Here is an 18,724-nt window from a genome sequence, read left to right on the forward strand (position 1 = left end):
GATAGGGACTGATTACTATTTAATGAATTAAAAGCATTAGTTCTTTTTGAAAGCCACCTTGTATGTTAAACTTGATGACAAGTTATTAAGTAAATACCATACAACACATAACATTAAGTAATTGAACATTGATTCAGATGATTCTTGAAGATTTTAAAAAGATCTCACTTATTGATAACATCATATACAATAATGTACATGTGTGAACCGGCCAACTGATAGTTATAGTTAATAGAATGCCAAATAATAAAGGATTTAAGTTTAATGCTTTTATTAAAGTTTGGCTTTTATTATTGTTTAGTAAAATATAATATTATTGTTGATTATAGGTTATCCACAAAAGTACTTTTTAAAGTTAAAAGATGTTATAAATTCTCATATTTCAAGACAGTCTTAAAAGTATTAATAATAGTAAAGTACTTGAATGAATCAAACAATAGGCAATAACTTCAGTTTCTTCTCAAGTAGTGGTCACTCAGCCCAGTAAAAAATATACTTTCAAAATTACAGTTTCTCGTAATAAACCCTCTGCAGTTTCACCAGGGGTTGTGTCCCCTACCTTTGAACTTACAAATCTTTTAAGCCATCCTGATCATTATGTAGAAATAGAGAATATTCAAATGCACCTATTGGACCCTATTTTGTAGCACATGTGAATAGAATGAGTGAAGCACAGAAGTTGAGTGTGGGATCTGATGATGGTGTCTACACTCAAGCTCTTTTGGTACACCAGAAGGCCAGAATAGAACAACTTAAAAAGAACTCGAAATTCAAAAGAAAAAGCTGGTTAAACTAAAATCTGAGGTCATTGAAATGGAAAATATTCTAACTCAGGGGCACCCGAAAAGATTAAATTCCACATCCCCAAATATCTTCTCTCAAAGAAATGTAGCAGTTTAGAATTGTAGTAGACCATTCCAGATTGACCTTGACATTAACCAAAGAAATTGATCTTTTTTAAACCTGAAGACCACATTTTAATCTCAGCACTATTCATAACTTCTGTGACAATATGGGATTTGTAGATCCTGTGCCACCAATACCCAAAGATCAAAGGTCCACTATCAAAACACCAAGGACTCAAGACACAGAAGATGGTGAGGGGTCTCAGTGGAATTGTACTGCCTGTATTTTTTTGAACTATCCAGCCTTAATCTGCTGCAAACAATGTGAGATGCCAAGGCATCTGAGCCAAAAAGCCCTATGTCTCTAAAGTCACATGTGAAGTTCAAGAAACTGGTCTGTCATCCAAGTTTCATTGCTGCATAGGATTTTGTCAGAGTGACGGTGTGACAAGATGCTGTTACTCTAATGTTAAATGTCAGCCCACAGAGCTAATAATACCTCAATCTAATGTCATGGGCAGTTGAAATTCATCTTGGTTGCCCACTGTCTAACCATATACAGTGTTACCAGTAGCCCATTATGGATATTTCTTGTTATATTAATGCCTAGGTGTTCCCAGTTACCTTTTTACCCTCATGTCACTACTGAGTTTTGATGGGAGGAAAGAGTAGAATGATGGCTTCTTTCTTTCTTTCTTTCTTTCTTTCTTTCTTTCTTTCTTTCTTTCTTTCTTTCTTTCTTTCTTTCTTTAAAGCTTTCAGTGAGGGGGTGCCTGGGTGGCTCAGTTGGTTAAGTGTCGGACTCTTAATTTTGGCTCAGGTCATGATCTCCTGGTTTGTGAGACTGAGTCCCACGCTGGGCTCTGTGCTGACACAGAACCTGCTTGGGATTTTCTCTCTTCTCTCTTCTCCCTCCTTCCCTCCCTCCCTCCCTCCCTCCTTCCCTCCCTCCCTCCCTCTTCTGCTCCTCTTCAATTCACATGTGCTCTCTCTCTCTCAAAATAAAATAAAATAAAATTTAAAAAGTTTTCAGTGAAACACTACAAACGTGAAGAAAAAGAACAAGGTTTAATTATTTAAAAACTGTTGCTGCCTCATAGTGCCAGTGGATAGGGGAAGAACTTCATGAATTCGTGGAACTCTTGGCCTTGTCTTTGTTGTCCCGAAAACATCTCCACTAGGTAAAGCCAGCTTCTGGGATCTAAGGATGAAAAGGAAAGCAGCGTGTGTTGTTTGTACAAACATGCAGTGAAATATCCCAAAGCTTTTCCAACTGTACCAATCTTGAGTCTGCTTTAAAGGATTTCTTTATTATTTTCTTTATTTCTATGTGTATAGTGTGGTAATCTTTTGTTAACTTATTTTCTTGTTTCGTCTTAGTGATTAAGCATATTGATGTCCCTTTTTAGCTTTACCTGAGAAAAGCAGTGCCTTAAAATTAAAAAGCATTAATAAAATGAAACCGTGCACAACTTTTCTGTACTTTGTCCTCATGAGTGCCAGTGTTCTGTGAAGACATACAGACAGATGCTGGCCAGTGTATTGCAGGAAATACTACAGAACTTATGTCTTTAAGTCACACTGTATACTGAGTTTAGCAGTGGGTGGCACAACACAGCGGTTAGTCTTCCACAGGGAAGCTTAAAACAAAAGGTTTTTAACCCACTGAAAGAACAACAACCTTAAGCAGAACTTTCATAAGAGATTACTGTTGGGAAAGTACAGTTTTCAAAACCTGCAAGAGCAGCAGTACCTACAGCTCTTTTTGGGGAGAAGCTTAAATGCTTTACTGTCGGGACAATCAGTATCAAACCTGACTTGGTAGCAATATCATGTATATTTGTAAAATGAAGCTAGTCATGTTTAGGACAATTAAAAGCTGAGAAAAAGAAAAGCACACGCAAACTTGAACACTGAAGCAACCTCAAACATATCTTTATTTTGATGATATATTTTGATAAAGTGAATCAGATGATCAGGAATGTATATAACTAAATGAAATAAAGAAACAACAGTATGCATTTTAAAAAACAATTATGAAATTATATATTCATATTCACTTAACAGTGGGGTAAAGGGATGTGACAAAAATGTAACAAAAGGTAGGAGATAATGTTAACTGTCACCCACTGTAAATGTCTGCAAAAGAGATTTTTTATGTGAGTTAGGATTATTACAGGTAATCTTAGATGAATGTCAAAACCTTGACTTCTAGGTTGTATCTGGGAAGAAATATGACAGTCCTAGTTATACCATAGACCCAAAAGCCCTTAATATGGTACATTATGTTTTAAAATGAGGCCTTGTTTTTTAGCTTCATCTGATAAATCAGTTTTTATTTGTATTATTAATAAAATGCAATTTAGATAAAGAAAAATACTTGAGTGTTTTTTTGGGTTTTTTTTGTTTTTTGTTTTTTGTTTTTTGCATGAGCCTTGAACTTTTTTATATTTAGGATTATTCAGTTAAAAATGGCAGGGCGGAGCCTAATTTTGTTGGGTAAATTTCATAAATTCTGTCAATTCTTACAAAGAAGTGTTTGTAAAAAAGGATCCAGAGAGTGCAATTCATAAATATCAGGAAGAGTTATCTTTGCCTAATGAGGAACAATTCACATTTTATGACAATTTTACAAAAACAGTTTTTTCTTCATTAAGAATTTGTATTTGAAAGAATGTAATTATTACCAAATGTATCCTCTTGTTGATTTGTAAGAGTATATTATTTTTCAAAACAATTAAGATTTGTTTCAATTATTTGTTGATAATGAAACAGGTTCTCAGACTTGACCCTAGTATTCATATGGCTTTGTGTGAACACTGAAAATACCAAATTTCTAATCCCGTCATTAAAAAGTTAAAATAATATTCTTACAACAGTGTAGGCCTACTTTATGCAAATATAATATAAAATCACAGCCACACGGACACCTATGACAAATACTAACATGCCGTTATTACTTGATTAGAGCCCAGTAAAAGCTAATTCTTGAGTCATGTTCAATAAAGGAGCTGACAGTGCCTTTGCCATTCTGTCACAGGTCTTAACTGAAATAGTAAATGGAGTTTTTCCCATTATATATCAATACCCAAAGAAAAAAAATTTCTTTTAATTAAAAAAAAAATTTTTTTAATGTTTTTATTTATTTTTGAGACAGAGAGCATGAGCAGGGGAAGGGCAGAGAGAGAGAGGGAGACACAGAATCCGAAGCAGGCTCCAGGCTCTGAGCTGTCAGCACAGAGGCTGATGCTGGGCTCAAACTCATGGACTGTGAGATTATGACCTGAGCTGAAGTCGGACACTTAACCGACTGAGCCACCCAGGCGCCCCTCAAAGAAAAAAATTTTTTAATTCCTGAACTTCATTAACATAAAAAAGTCGAAGGAAAAACAGACTGAAGAAATAGAATGAGAATTGTATTTGGTTAAGCATATTTCATCATTTGTGACCACTACATTGGGATTTTGTGAGGAGAGCATGCAGATTAATATTTTAAAAATTGGGGGTGCCTGGGTGACTCAGTTATGTGTCCAATTTGATTTCGGCTCAGGTCATGATCTCACCATTCGTGAGTTTGGACCCCACATTGGGCTGTGTGCTGACAGCACAGGCCCTGTTTGGGATTCTGTCTCTGCCCCTCCCCTGCTTGTGTGCACACATGCTGTCTCTCTCTCTCAAAATAAGCATTTAAAAATTGATGGAAACTTTTCACTCTGTGTATGTAGAGAATTGCCACTATTCTTGTTCAGTTTGGATTCCTCCATCATTGCATTGGTCTTGTTGGTATCTTCCATATGCCCCATGTTGTTTTTTCCTCCATACTAGACACTTTCATGTATTATATACTCTATTTACGAAGATCTTGGTATCTGTGTAAAGTTGCTTAAAAACCCTTTAGTTCACAGATTTTAGTAACTTGTTGCTTCCCTCGCACATTTTTAAAGTTTATTTATTTATTTTGAGAGAAAGGGAGGGGTAGAGAGAGAGGGGGAAAATCCCAAGCAGGCTCCAGCTGTCATCACGGAACCTGACCATTGGGGCTCCATGTGTCTATCTCTAGAACCTTGAGATCATGACCTGAGCTTTTGTTTATATTTTATTTATTTAAGTAATTTCTACACCAAATGTGGGACTTGAACCCATGAGCCTGAGACCAACAGTTGCTCACTCTTCTGACATAGCAGTTAGGTGCCTCACTACTAATGTTTTTTGAACCTCAAGTATAATTTGTTTTCATTATCATTCATAAATTCCCCATCTGTCAGCTCAACCTGGTAGATATTTTTGTGTATCTTTATTTGTTGCTAGCCTCTGCCTTAACCCTCTGTGATACAACTTTAGACACTTTTTTTTTAAGCTAGACTTTCGAAGGAGCCTACTAACTGTCCTTTTCTCCTGCATGCTTTATTCCTTACCAGTTTTTCACATACATTACTGGCTTTGATTTACCTGTCTAACCTCATTACTGAGTTCAGTATTGCCAGCATGTAATCCCGAAGTATATTATTAATTAGTTCCCTGATCACATTGTGCTCTCTCTTGCCATGGAAACTTGATATGTGCAATTCCATTTCCTTATAATGTCTTTTGTCCTATTTTCCTGGTAAACCTTTGTTTCCTCTTCCAAATTTTGCTTTGACCTCGCAATTCCTGTGACATTTTTGTCAGGCTCTTACATAGACTTAGGTACTTCTTCCTCTCTCTTCCATGTATATACTTAAAGACACACTCTTTTACAGATTATAATTGTACCTCACAAAAATTCCTTGATATAGGATCTAAGTTATTTTATGTTTCTATTTTTGGTACATAGCATAGTGTTCAGCACCTACACAATGAGGGGTAGATAGTTATTAAATGAATATGTGCTGCTAGTTTTTTTTAATAGAGATTGGCTACTCTTTCTAATAGGTTTATAGTTTTCTGTTTCCTTGTACTCTCTGCCTGAGGGCTCTATTTCTATGTGCTGAAAGTGAGAATAGGTTTTATAATTCTCCCCTCTTAGGAAAAAAGTAACTTCGAGATTGAGCTAAAAACAGAACCAAGAATGATTTATAGTAATACTTATTTAAACACCCTTCCAGATGAAGTAAGTCAATATTTTTACTGTTTTATTCACAGAGAGTGATGGATAACACAATATTTGAGGACAATAATGACATTAGGGGCACCTGGGTGGCTCAGTCAGTTGAGTGTCTGACTCTTGATTTCGGTTCAGGTCTTGGCCTCATGATAGTGGGTTTGGGTCCCATGTTGAGTTTTGTGCTGACAGCATGGAGCCTGCTTGGGATTCATTCTCTCCCTCTCCCTCTCCCTCTCCCTCTCCCTCTCCCTCTCCCTCTCCCCCTCCCTCTCCCCCCTCCCTCTCCTCTCTCTCTTTCTCTCTCCCTCCCTCCCTCTCTCCCCCTCTCCTTGCTCTCTCTCTCATATAAGTAAACAGTAAAAAAAGAAAATGACCTAAGAAAGAAAAAATAACAAAGGTTGAGAAAAATATGTGAGTGATAGATGTAAAGCTAAGAATAGCCGATTCATTAACAATTATTTTTGATCATTGGGGGAAAAATTTCAAAATTTTAGCAATAGAATAACTTCATTTATCAAAGCTTGAGAACTAGCATAGAAAATTTGTTTTCATAATATATTAAGTAAAAAATAGCACATGTTCTGTTAGCTGTTATAATTTATAACCTGATACCTTATTAAATTGTTAACAATGGATTTCTGTTTTCTATTACAGGTTCAAGCAATAAATGCAGGAGTGTTTTTCTTTAGATGCACAATATGCAATAATAGTGATATATTTCAGAAAGAGATGTTGAGAATGGGAATTCATATTCCTGAAAAGTGAGTACCATTTAGCCTTTGACAAAAAAGATAATTTAAATGTAGTATTTAATAACAGTGGAAATAATCAAAATAATCATGTATGAATGATTAAAATTATAAATAAGCAGCTATCTTAAATGGGGAAATGTAAAGCTGCCCCCCCCCCCCAAAAAAAAAACTGCCTCCTTCTTCCCAGATTGCTAGTTCTTGAGGGCAGGGGCTGTGACTTAAATGTCTCATTAATTGACTTACAGTCTCTTAATAAATACCTCAGTGTGTACAATATTAATTGGTTGACTTATACCCAAGTAACAGACTTCACAATGGTATGTATAAATTATCTAAGAGAATCAGGATGTGGTTTAAAGTGTATAAGAAGGATTTTCTTAATACTTAAAGAGGAGGAATCCAGAAATAATGGCACTAAACTTGACGTTTAAAAATTAGAAGTGAAATATTAGGAAAAATGTAAATTTTAGAAAATTTCTAATTTTTCATTTAACATTTGAAAATTCACTGTAAGAATAATTAACTGTAGGATAAAATGACACTGATAGATATATATCTTGAAGAGAATGATTAATCCTAAAAAACAAAAGTTTTATCCTTATTCCCAAGTATGTGAAAAGTTTTTTTTATATTCATTACCAATCCTTTTATGTAAAATTTTAGTTCAAAGTGTATTTTATATCTTTCTTCATTTACAGAGATGCATCTTGGGAATTAGAGGAAAATGCTTATCAAGAACTTCTGCAGCACTATGAGCATTGTGATGTCCGGAGATGTCGTTGCAAAGAAGGGCGAGACTATAATGCACCTGATAGGTATGTTGGGAAGTCCCATGTATTTAGTGTCCTTATTTAAACCGTCGGTTGAGGAAGTAGTTTTCTAGTTTGTGAAATGTAGTTTGGCTCTTAGAATGTTTGAAGTTTTAACTTGCAGGTATATTTATTAAATGCACTTTTACAGAGAAATTATTGTTGTCCGCATAGTTGTAACTTATTTCTGTGGTGTATTTACTGAGCCTTCATTTTCTAAAGCTACACTGTCCTATATGGTAGCTACTAGCCACATTGACTGTTGAACACTTGAAATGTGCCTACTCCAAATTGAGATGTGTTTTAAGTGTCTTCATTTGCTAAGCCTGCCTTAACAACAGAAATTTATTTTCTTACCATCCTAGAGATTAGAAGTTCCAGATAGAGGTACCGGCAGGTTTTATTTCTGCTGAAGCCTCTCTGCTTGTCATGCACATGGTTCCCTTCTAACTTTGTCTTCGCATGATTGTCCCTCTGCCTGTTTCCTAATGTTCTTTTCCTGTAAGAACACCAGTCATATTAAATTGGGGCCCATCTATATGACCTCATTTTATCTTAATTATGTCTTTAAAGGCCCTATCTTCAAATACAGATACATAGTGAGGTGTACTAGGTTTGGGGACTCCAACTTATGAATTTGGAGGGGACACAATTCAGCCCATAACAGTAAGACAAAAATAACTTAAAGTATCTTGTTAATAAGTTTTATCTTGTTAATAAGTTTTAAAGTATCTTGTTAATATAATTTTTTATATTTGTTTTTATATTGATTACATGTCAAGCAAAATCATATTTTGGAAATGTTGAAATTCGTTTCGTCTGTTTCTTTTACCTTTTTCAATCATGTACTAGGAAAGTTTAAATTAAATGACTCGCATTGTGTTTCTTTTGGATGGCACTATTCCATAGCTTAATTTAACTAAAATAATCTAGCAGTATTCTTTTGGATCACTATAAAAAGGGTTTTGCATTTGAAATTTATTGATTATTCTTAAGTACTGTCAGTGGATATTGGCTCTAATCTGAATCAATAATCATTATGTGCCCTCTGTGTACACTATACTGTGTTGGATACTAGAAATCAAGAGTATCTTCATTTTTTAAGATGTAGAATAAACAGTAACCAATCTAGTTTTGTTGAAATTTATGGAGGATATTTCAATAAATTTTTAATCCCTGTTATGCAATCTTAACATGGCAAGCTGAAACTTAAAGTGCAAAGCAGAATATTAGGAGCCTTGTTTCTCATGGAAAGTGATTTGGCTGGGTAAGATACCTCTTATTTGCAAAGACTCAGCTGATGTCTTGCCAGCTTTGAAAAATTTCCCTAAGCAGCTCTTACCACTCCTGATTTCCCATTCTGGGCTGGGTTTTTTTCTTTTGTGTGCATGTTACAATATGATTGACATTATTCAAGTTTGTTTTTTTCATTAGACTAAAAATTCTTTAAGGGCAGAGATCTTATCAAAGATGGCAAGTGTTGTATATTCTTATGTGACTGGTGATCCTGATTATTCATTTGTAAACACCAATAATCCCCCTCTGAAGAGTTGTGCTGACACACAGATAAGATGATGTATATAGATGTGCTTTGTAAACAATAAGGTATTTTAGATTTCTTTTTTTTTTAAGCTTATTTATTTATTTATTCTTTGAGGGCAGGTTCGGGGGCAAGCACGAGTGGAATCCCAAGTAGGCCCCACACTGTTAGTGTAGAGCCTGATGTAAGGCTCAAACCCATGAATGGTGAGATCATGACCTGAGCTGAAATCAAGAGTCAGACGCTTAACCAGTCAAGCCACCCAGACGCCCCAGCACTTTAGATTTCTAAGAAGCAAATACATTCATTAATGCTGATATTTTCTAAATTTATTCACCCAGTCAGTAGTTACCAAGCTCCGTTTTCTTTCTAGCAGTTATTCGAGATTGCTATCCCTTCTCATTTCTCCTGGGGCACAATACCTGCCATTTGAATGCTTTTTCTAGTAATCTCACTCCCTCATCCTAGTGATAGAAAAGCAGTTTTGCTGAAAGGCACCATGGTGTAGTGGTTAGGAGCATGGGCCTGAATGAAGCCGGGTAAACTAGGTTGGAAGCCTCACTGAGACTTACTAGCAGTGTAAATTTAATTGGGCAAGTTATTTACCCGTCTATGCTATGGTTTCCGCTTCTTTAAAATGAAGGGTAACAGTGGTTTTCCCTACGTTTTAAAATTACAAGGATTAAACTTTTCGTATAAGAGTGAGAACTGGTCCTAGTGTATATTAAGCGCTGTGCTCTTCTTTCTCTTCATCATCATTTGGCAGAACTATCGGGGGAAGCTGGGGAGACACACAGCTGTAGACCCATATCCCATATCCACACAGAGAGAGATTCACCTATACCTACTGGACAGGAGGGTTTCCAGTTGCCTCTCTCATCACCTACACATCCATGCACTCGGAATGTATATCCATTTTGATTCATTGAGGGTCTACTCATAATCAAACGAAAAGTAGGCACCACACCACAACCCATACCCACACCTATACAGAAAACACACATACCACACAGCCTAGTGGGAAACATGGGGGTGGGGGTGGGGGTGGGGGTGGAGGGGAACAAATAAGAGAATATGAATATGGGCAAGATAGTAAGATCTGGATCCTGTTGAGCTGCCCAGTATCGGTGTCTGAACAATCTTTTGTAGGAAGTAATTCCTCACATTGAATTGGAAAGATATTTTAGGTAAATAATATATTTACTGAATGCTTCTTCCATGTTGGACACATTCACATAGCAATCTCCCTTTGGCTGTAGTAATTTCCAAATGTAAAAGAAATTTTTCTTTCTTAATCATATTCTTTCTAGTGTTTATATTTTTGTGTATGTGCATGTACATGTTGATATTTAGTTTAGGTCTTTTAAATTAGCGAATATTTAGAGGAGGAGGTTATAAACATAATAAATGAAATAGGAAAAAATACTTGAAGAAAAAGTAATATAGTATCAAAGCAGATAATCTATTTTTCCTCCTTTTGTAGAAGAGCTGGTTATATGTGGTTATATGTGCTGGCCTATGGTAGTGCTAGTGGTTGGAATTAGACCAAGTTAATACCAAAATGTAAACATCTGCTTCTCTTTATATCCTCAGCAAATGGGAAATAAAGCGCTGTCAGTGTTGTGGTTCTAGCGGAACACATTTAGCTTGTTCCTCATTACGATCATGGGAGCAAAATTGGGAGTGTTTGGAATGTAGAGGTATTCTCTACAATTCAGGTAATATTTTGCAATTTTGAATAAAGATTTTTTTTTCAAATGTATATTATTGAAAAGTTTCTTCCTATATTTCTATAATGCTAACATAGGGTTTTAAATCTGCAGAGGATTTCCAAAAAGCCAAAAAGCATACATTACCCAACACTAATAATGTGGGAATAACTGATTGTTTGTTGGAAGAATCATCACCTAAATTACCCAGACAGTCACCTGGAGCCCAGCATAAAGATCTTCTGAGGTATGTATTTTGAATTGGAGAAAAATATAAACTTTTTTTTTTTTTTTTAAAGTAAGCTCTATACCCAATGTGCAGCTTGAACTCATGACCCCAAGATCAAGAGTCACTTGCACTAACAACTGAGCCAGCCAGGCAATCCCTATAAAACTCTATTTTGAAAAAAATTACAATAGGAAGTAGCTTTATACACTTAGCATATTAGCTGATCTTAGTATTCTGGAAGAGTGTGTTTTTTCTTTTTCTTTTCCTTTCCTTTTTTTTTAATGTTTATTTTTGAGTGAGAGACTGTGAGCAGGTGAGGGGCAGAGAGGAAGGGGGACAAAGTATCCAAAGCGGGCTCCGTGCTGACAGCAGAGAGAGATCATGACCTGAGCCACAGTCGGACACTTGACCAGCTTAGCCACCAAGCATCCCTGAAAGGCTTTTTTTGTTTCGTTTTTATTTTTGTTGTAATGTTTATTTATTTTGAGAGAGAGAGAGCAGGGGAGTGGCAGAGAGCAAGGGAGAGAGAGAATCCCAAGCAGGCTCCAGGCTGTCAGTGCACAGCCTGATGTGGGGCTTGAACTCACAAAACATGAGATCATGACCTCAGCCAAAATCAGGAGCTTAACCAACTAAGCTACCCAGGTGCCCCTGGAAGAGTGTTTTTTAAACTATAGGACCAACATATCATCATGAAGTCAGTGTAACCGACATGAAAAAAAGAAAAACAGGCTAAAATAGAATGTAAAATACCAGATTGCACTGCACATAGAAAGAATGTGTATGAAATTTATTGTGTACTAAATCATGATGTAAAATACATATTATAGATCATTTTAAAGGTAGTTTAAAATATCAAGTATACCGTGTTACTTTATTAAAAGGAAGGAATCATTTAATATAGATACTATTTTTTTACTTTATAATCATTTGCTTAATATATTTGCTGTCAATGTCAGAGGTCTAAATGTCACCTCTTTAGAAAGTTTAAGACATACTTAAAAGTATTATTGTATTGTATTAATGCCTAAATATTTTCCTACCTGGTCCGGTTCACCCCTTCCTTTAGGCAACCTGGTGGTCCCCGGCTCCCAGGAGGTCACCATATTGATGCCGAACTTAGCGCAGACACCCGATTGGCATAACGCACTGCAGCCCAGAACTCCTGTGCTCAAGCTATCCTCCTGGCTCAGCCTCCCTAATGGCTGGGACTACAGGCGCGCACCACCGCGCTCAGCGATGCTTAAATATTTTCATAAAAGCAAAATAAGTAACTTTAAAATCATTCATAAACATTTAAATAAGACTAGAATTACAACCTTATTCTGTGTCAGGTATTTATTCAGCCGAAGTTAAGATTTTTAAGTATATATAACTTTACAAAGGAGCTTATGAAAAAAAACAGACAAGTAACATTATAGTAGCTAAACATGTTGAAATATTTTTTGTTAACAATAGTATCGAGTTTAAACTGAGAAAGTAAAGAATTTCTGTGAAAATATTTGATAACTAGATTTATGGATAGAAATGGAATATGGAATATTCCAAAAGTGTTTGAATATGAAGTTATTTCAAAAAGTAAAGAATTGCTGTTGTAAGATACCACTTGTGTTAACTGAAAATCTGTTAAAAATGTTTTTATATTACTTTTAGTATCAAAAAAGATGTTCACCTTAGTTTTAAAAATTTTAATATGTAGGTTTCCAAAGATGTTATACCAGGGAAGTTTGATTCCTTGTTCCATGCTTTAACATCATATTCTAAAAGAATAGCATTGGCATTTCCATTCCAGGCAGGAGCAAGAAATCAACCTGCTACATGAAGGCATACTTCTGAAGGATAGTCTTAATTTCCAAAAGACTGGTTTTCCTGCAACTTGGGTTAATGAATAGTGAGAGGGTTGTGTGAAGAAAAAAAGCAAAGGCTGACCCACATTGGCGCATTATAATGTTTTAGGATGAGAAAAAATTATACTTGATGTAGAAAGATGATCCATGGGCATTGCTCCAAACAGAATTATTTTGAGTACATTAATTCCACGTACAGATGGAGAAATTGAGGCGGGGACAATTGAGTCAGTCCATACAATTGCCTGGAGGTCTTATCAAGACACAGATTGCTAGGCCTCACGCTCAGAGGTTCTGGTTCTGTTTACCTGTTGTGTGGCTCAAGAATTTGCATCTCTGGGGCACCTGGCTGGCTCAGTCAGTGGAGTATGCAACTTTTGATTTCAGGATTGTGGGTTTGAGCCCCACATTGGGTGTCAAGATAACTTAAAATAAAATCTTCTTGAAAGAAAAAAAAAAGAATTTGCATTTCTAATAAGTTTCCAGATGATGTTGCTGCCGTTGGTTTGGAACCACACTCTGAGAATTACTGGCCTATACTAAAAAGTACAATTTAAAGGGTTGTGAATTGTGTTTATAATATTAGCTCTGCTGTTAACTAACTCTATGATTAAAAATACATTGTGTAATCTCTTACAACTGTGGTTTTCTCATAGAGTAAGCAAAGATTATATTTGTTCTATTTTTAAAGGATCTCGTGAACTTGAAATACACTTAAGCAACTGTTTATTATAGCCATTGGCCAAGATGGTGAGATTCTGAGCTTCTGACTCTTATATCTGAATCTACTAAAATGATCAAATTTGATATAAAGATCTATCAACGTTCTCATAAATCATTTATGACATTACATTTTAATTTGGTAGGAAATTGGGAAGAAGTCAAGAATTTAGAATCAAATCAAATAATAGGGGACCTATTGTGTGCTTTTGGGTGGGAGTTGGTGAAGAACTTCCTTTTAATGTAATTTTCTATTTTTTTATTGGCTATATAACTGCTGTGTCACATGAAGTACTTTAGAGTACTTAACTTTTATGTTTAAATTCATGTTTTATAGGCAAGGCAGCAAATTTAGAAGAGATATATCAACAATAATAATGGAATTAGGATTTCAAATTAAAAAAAAAGCTAAAAGATTATGGATTAATAAAGCCAATATCTGGAATAGTGCCTTAGATGGATTCAGAAATCAAAACTTTAATCCTTCATACACAATTGAAGTAGCATATGTTAATGAAAATGATAATTTTGGAAGAGAACATCCTGGATCAAAGCAAGAATTCCTAAGTCTCTTAATGCAGCATCTTGAGAATTCACCAATATTTGAAGGGTCCTTGTCTAAGAACTTGTCTCTAAATTCTCAAGGTAATTGTTTTATTTATTATTGTACCTACTGAAGATACCATGTATAAAGAAGGAAATAGTTGGTTAGAATTACTATTCAGTCCTGTGGTCGAAATGTATAGTTCACTTTGTTCATAAAATACCGATTGAATCACAGAAAAGAGAAGGGGGAGTGATACTTTTACAAGTAAATTTTATAGTGAAACGTTTTTTAAGAATATGCTTAATTTCTTTATAACAAATATCCTCCTTGGAGTGAATTCATAATTAAGTGTAGCTTCTTAAAAATGTACTTTATATTCATTGTAATTTCATTTGAATAATGTAGCCAAATGGAATGGATGATTATTTGAGCCCTTCTTGTTCACATATTTGGAGTTTGCTGATAGGATGTTTCTTTACAACCTAGGATTTTTATCAGATACTATTCTGGTCCATATGTAATGGATTTTTTTTTAATTTTTTTAATCTTTATTTTTGAGAGAGACAGAGACAGAGCAGGGGAGGAACAGAGAGAGAAGGATACACAGAATCTGAAGCAGGCTCCAGGCTCTGAGCTGTCAGCACAGAGCTCGATGCGGGGCTCAAACTCACGAACTGTGAGATCATGACCTGAGCCGAAGTCGGACACTTAACCGACTGAGCCACCCAGGCACCCCTGTAATGGATTTTTTAATGTACTTTTGCTTTCAAGAATTTTTTGTGTGAAATTATGTATATGATACTTATCTGGTAAGGAATTAAAACATGCATCTCAGAAGATGGTTAAAAAACCTTTTTTAATTAAAAAAAAAAGCATGGTTAATTCTAGCACTCTTTAGGAGCTTTTATACCACTTTTGCTGTAATAGGAAATTTGAAAGAAGTCTCATTTTATTCCATTTGAATTTCCTTCTATGTATGTCATAGAACTTCCTCACTTTTGCCTGAATCATTAAAATAATTGAGAACTATCAAGATTTATTTGTATTATATGCACTACACTGAGTTTAATTCTAAACTCCTTTTAAAAAACAAAAAACAGGGGCGCCTGGGTGGCTCAGTCGGTTGGGTGTCCGACTTCGGCTCGGGTCATGATCTCGCAGTCCATGAGTTCGAGCCCCGCGTCGGGCTTTGTGCTGACAACTCAGAGCCTGGAGCCTGTTTCGGATTCTGTGTCTCCGTCTCTCTCTGACCCTCCCCCATTCATGCTCTGTCTCTCTCTGTCTCAAAAATAAATAAACGTTAAAAAAAAAAAATTTTTAAAGAAAACAAAACAAAACAAAAAACAACAACAAAACACACTCCAAATAATCAGCAGTGTTAACTCAAGATAGTTTTGGTGCAGTGAATGAGTGCATGAATTCACAAAATCTGAATTCAGTTTCGTACACATCTGCTTCAGTAGTTTTACATCCTTAGGTTAATTATGTAGCCCTCTCTGGAACTCAGGGTGTTCAACTGTAAAATGTGACTGCTAATACATTGCATATAAAGTTATTATTGTTGAGGAGATTTCATTTAGTTCATGTATTGATAATGTTACTTATTAATAATTTGCTCAGAACAATTTTAAGGAAAATTTACATGATATCTTTTTGATTTATCAAAGTACCTAAAACATTTTATTTATTTTTAAGTTTTTATTTTAATTTAAGGTAGCTAACATACAGTGTTATATTACTTTCAGGTGTACCATATAGTAACTTGACACTTCATATATCACCCTCTGCTCATCATGACAAGTGCACTCCTTAGTCCCCATTACCTATTTAACACATCCCCCCACCTCTGTCCCCTCTGGTAATCATCTGTTTGTTCTCTATTCTTAAGAGTCTGTTTCTTGATTTGTGTGTGTATCTCTCTCTGTCATATTTTTCCCTTCGCTGGTTTGTTTTGTTTCTTAAATTCCACATATGAGTGAAATCATAGGATATTAGTCTTTTTCTGACTTACTTCACTTAGCTAAAACATTTTAAATGATAATTTTAAAAATATTGAAATCTGTGATTACATGGTAAGATAGCATATACTGTTGGGAGTAAATTTGTGCCATTTGGAAGATAATTTAGCGCTATGTATCAACAACCTTAAAAATGTTTACGTCTTTTGAACTACTAGCATATGTAGGAATTTATAGTAATCAAGTAACCAAAGATATATAAACAAGAATATGGAAATAGGTGTTAATATTGTGTCTCATATAATTGAAAATGTAACTTAGCTAACATAGCCATTATAAGATGGTTTACATTGTAGCACATTTGTAAATTAGTCTTAATACATTTATTAACTGTAAATTTGAATAATTTTGAATAACAGAAAAAGTTTACAATATAATAAGTGAAAAAATGCAGAAGTCAAACTATTTGTGTATATAGTAATATACATATGAGAAATTTACATCAAAATGTGCACACTGGTTATTCTGGTGATAGGATTATAGGTGATTTTTGTATTAAAAGATTTTCTGTATTTACATTTTTCTATTATGGGTCATTTTCTATTCAGAAAAATATATTTAGGTGAGATCTATATTTTATACATGATTCTAATTTCTGTGAATTAAGTTATTTTACATTTATTTAAGTCTAAGTTTTGGGGTATTTAATTTTACTGTATGTGTATTCATCACATATGATGGTTATCTTATAATAATAAAATAATTATATTTGATGTATTTTTATCTGTATTTACAGCTCTGAAAGAGAATCTTTACTATGAAGCTGGCAAAATCCTTGCCATTTCCTTGGTTCATGGTGGTCCTTCACCTGGTTTCTTTTCTAAAACCTTGTTTAACTGCCTTGTTTATGGACCAGAAAATACCCAACCAATTTTAGACGATGTTTCAGACTTTGACGTGGCACAAATGATAATCAGGGTAAGAAATGTACTTGTTTATTAAAATAAAGACTATATTCTAGTTATATTTGAATATAAATGATGGACCTATGATAGAATAATACTTCTCTTTTTGTGGTAGTTAAGGTGTAACATCAGTAGTTCTGTTTACCAGCAGAGTTCACAACCAATTAAGAGATAGATGTTAAGTAAGGTCAGACAACTAGAGATCAAAGGGCCAGGCTTAATGTTGATACAACCAATTGGATAATGTGACTTTGGTCTTTGGTCAAAATGGCTTGTTAACACTCCTCAGAATTAGATGGATTTATCTACCCTGCTAGAAACAACATAAGGCAGGCTCCTTGTTGCCTGCTAGAGAGCAGATGAAAGTGTACTTTCCTATAGGCACATGGATATGAAGAGAGCAAGGACTTGGCTTATCAGTCAAAAAACTTACTCTAACTCCTACAGGGAGGTAAGAGTGCTAGGTGGAGAGAAGGACAAGGCTGAATTTCTTCTTTATGGAAACAGTGGGGAGACTCAGTGTTTCCACCTAAAAATAGTTACGATTTTTTGAGCCCTGTACTACATATGACCTTACAAACAAAATTTAACTATCATAATGCCCTATAAGTATCCCTGTCTACATACGTGTTACTGATTTGGAAACTAATGGAGACACTGAAATCCATTCAACTTTTTTTCCTTTAACCTCCTTCCTGTTTAAGCCTACTCTGTTGTCTCAATTGATAGGTAGTATAGTTTAATGTTTAAAAGCACATGCTCAGAAGTCAGATTTTAATTTAAAATAAGTGCTATAAACTGTGTAACCTTGGGCATATCAGTTAATCTTGTTAAGCCTCAGTTTTAAAACTACAAAGTAAGAACGATGGAAGTCTGTCTTTTTTATTTGGCCCAAAACACTTCATCCTAAAATGGTAGTTTAAATTAACCCTTTAACTCTTCAACTCATTTTTCCTTTTTTCCTCTTTACTAAAACATGTACTTTATTATAACTTCATTGTTTCAGCTTTCTCTTTCATATTCATTTCTTCTTATAGTCAGGCTTCTGTTCCCACCACCATTATCCCAAGTTCCCTAGTTTGTAGCTGATCTCCAGGGATCTAAATCACCATATGCAAAGGCCTTTCTTTCCTCATCTCCTTTTGTAATCACTACTGTCTTGGAATTCATCTCTACAGTTTTTTGTTTTTTTGTTTTTGTGGGTTTTTTGTTTTTTGTTTTTTGTTTTTTTTTTTTTTAATATTTACTTCTTCCTACTCCTGAAACTTGGCATAGTTTTTAGGTTTGTCTTAACAGTCCTCACTCTGTACTATTTGGAAACCTTCTCCTCGCCCATAACCTTCTAAATGATTCCCAGACTTGTGTTGTTGAGCCCCTAGACTTTTATATCAAATAGGATCTGAATCTTGCTGACACACTAAGCCAAATATATTTAAGACAGAACTATTTTTTCCCCAGAATTTGTGGGGTTTTTTTGCCTGATTTTTGTTTTCAAGAGATTTCTTATTTCCATGCCTTTCTGGAGAATGGGTCATTTTCATTCCTCCGTATTCTATTTATCAGTGTGTGTCAAGTCATCTGTCTCTAAAAGTGGCTTATCTTCAGCCCTTCCTTCTTATTTCAAATGCACTTACTGTACCAAACTCAAATTATGTCTAGGCTTAAATAATTAGGATATTATTCTAATACTCTTATTCAGGATGATTCTTTGAAAGGTAGT

General features: G+C 34.9%; 1 protein-coding gene across 6 annotated transcripts in view; it reads left to right on the top strand.

Annotated features, from left to right (window-relative positions):
- Nucleotides 1–18,724, top strand: part of G2E3 (G2/M-phase specific E3 ubiquitin protein ligase) — a 63,900-nt gene that overhangs the window by 34,630 nt on the left and 10,546 nt on the right. For all 6 annotated transcript variants that reach the window (XM_019428049.2, XM_019428047.2, XM_053889318.1 and 3 more), the window contains 6 exons: nt 6,583–6,689; nt 7,379–7,495; nt 10,623–10,747; nt 10,853–10,985; nt 13,872–14,179; nt 16,836–17,017. In XM_019428049.2, coding sequence (XP_019283594.1) covers nt 6,583–6,689; nt 7,379–7,495; nt 10,623–10,747; nt 10,853–10,985; nt 13,872–14,179; nt 16,836–17,017 — 972 coding nt within the window. The remainder of the gene's footprint in view (nt 1–6,582; nt 6,690–7,378; nt 7,496–10,622; nt 10,748–10,852; nt 10,986–13,871; nt 14,180–16,835; nt 17,018–18,724) is intronic.

This window comes from Panthera pardus, unplaced genomic scaffold, assembly GCF_024362965.1.
Source record: "Panthera pardus isolate Hobbes unplaced genomic scaffold, ASM2436296v1 HiC_scaffold_24, whole genome shotgun sequence".
In the NCBI taxonomy this organism is placed as follows: domain Eukaryota; kingdom Metazoa; phylum Chordata; class Mammalia; order Carnivora; family Felidae; genus Panthera; species Panthera pardus.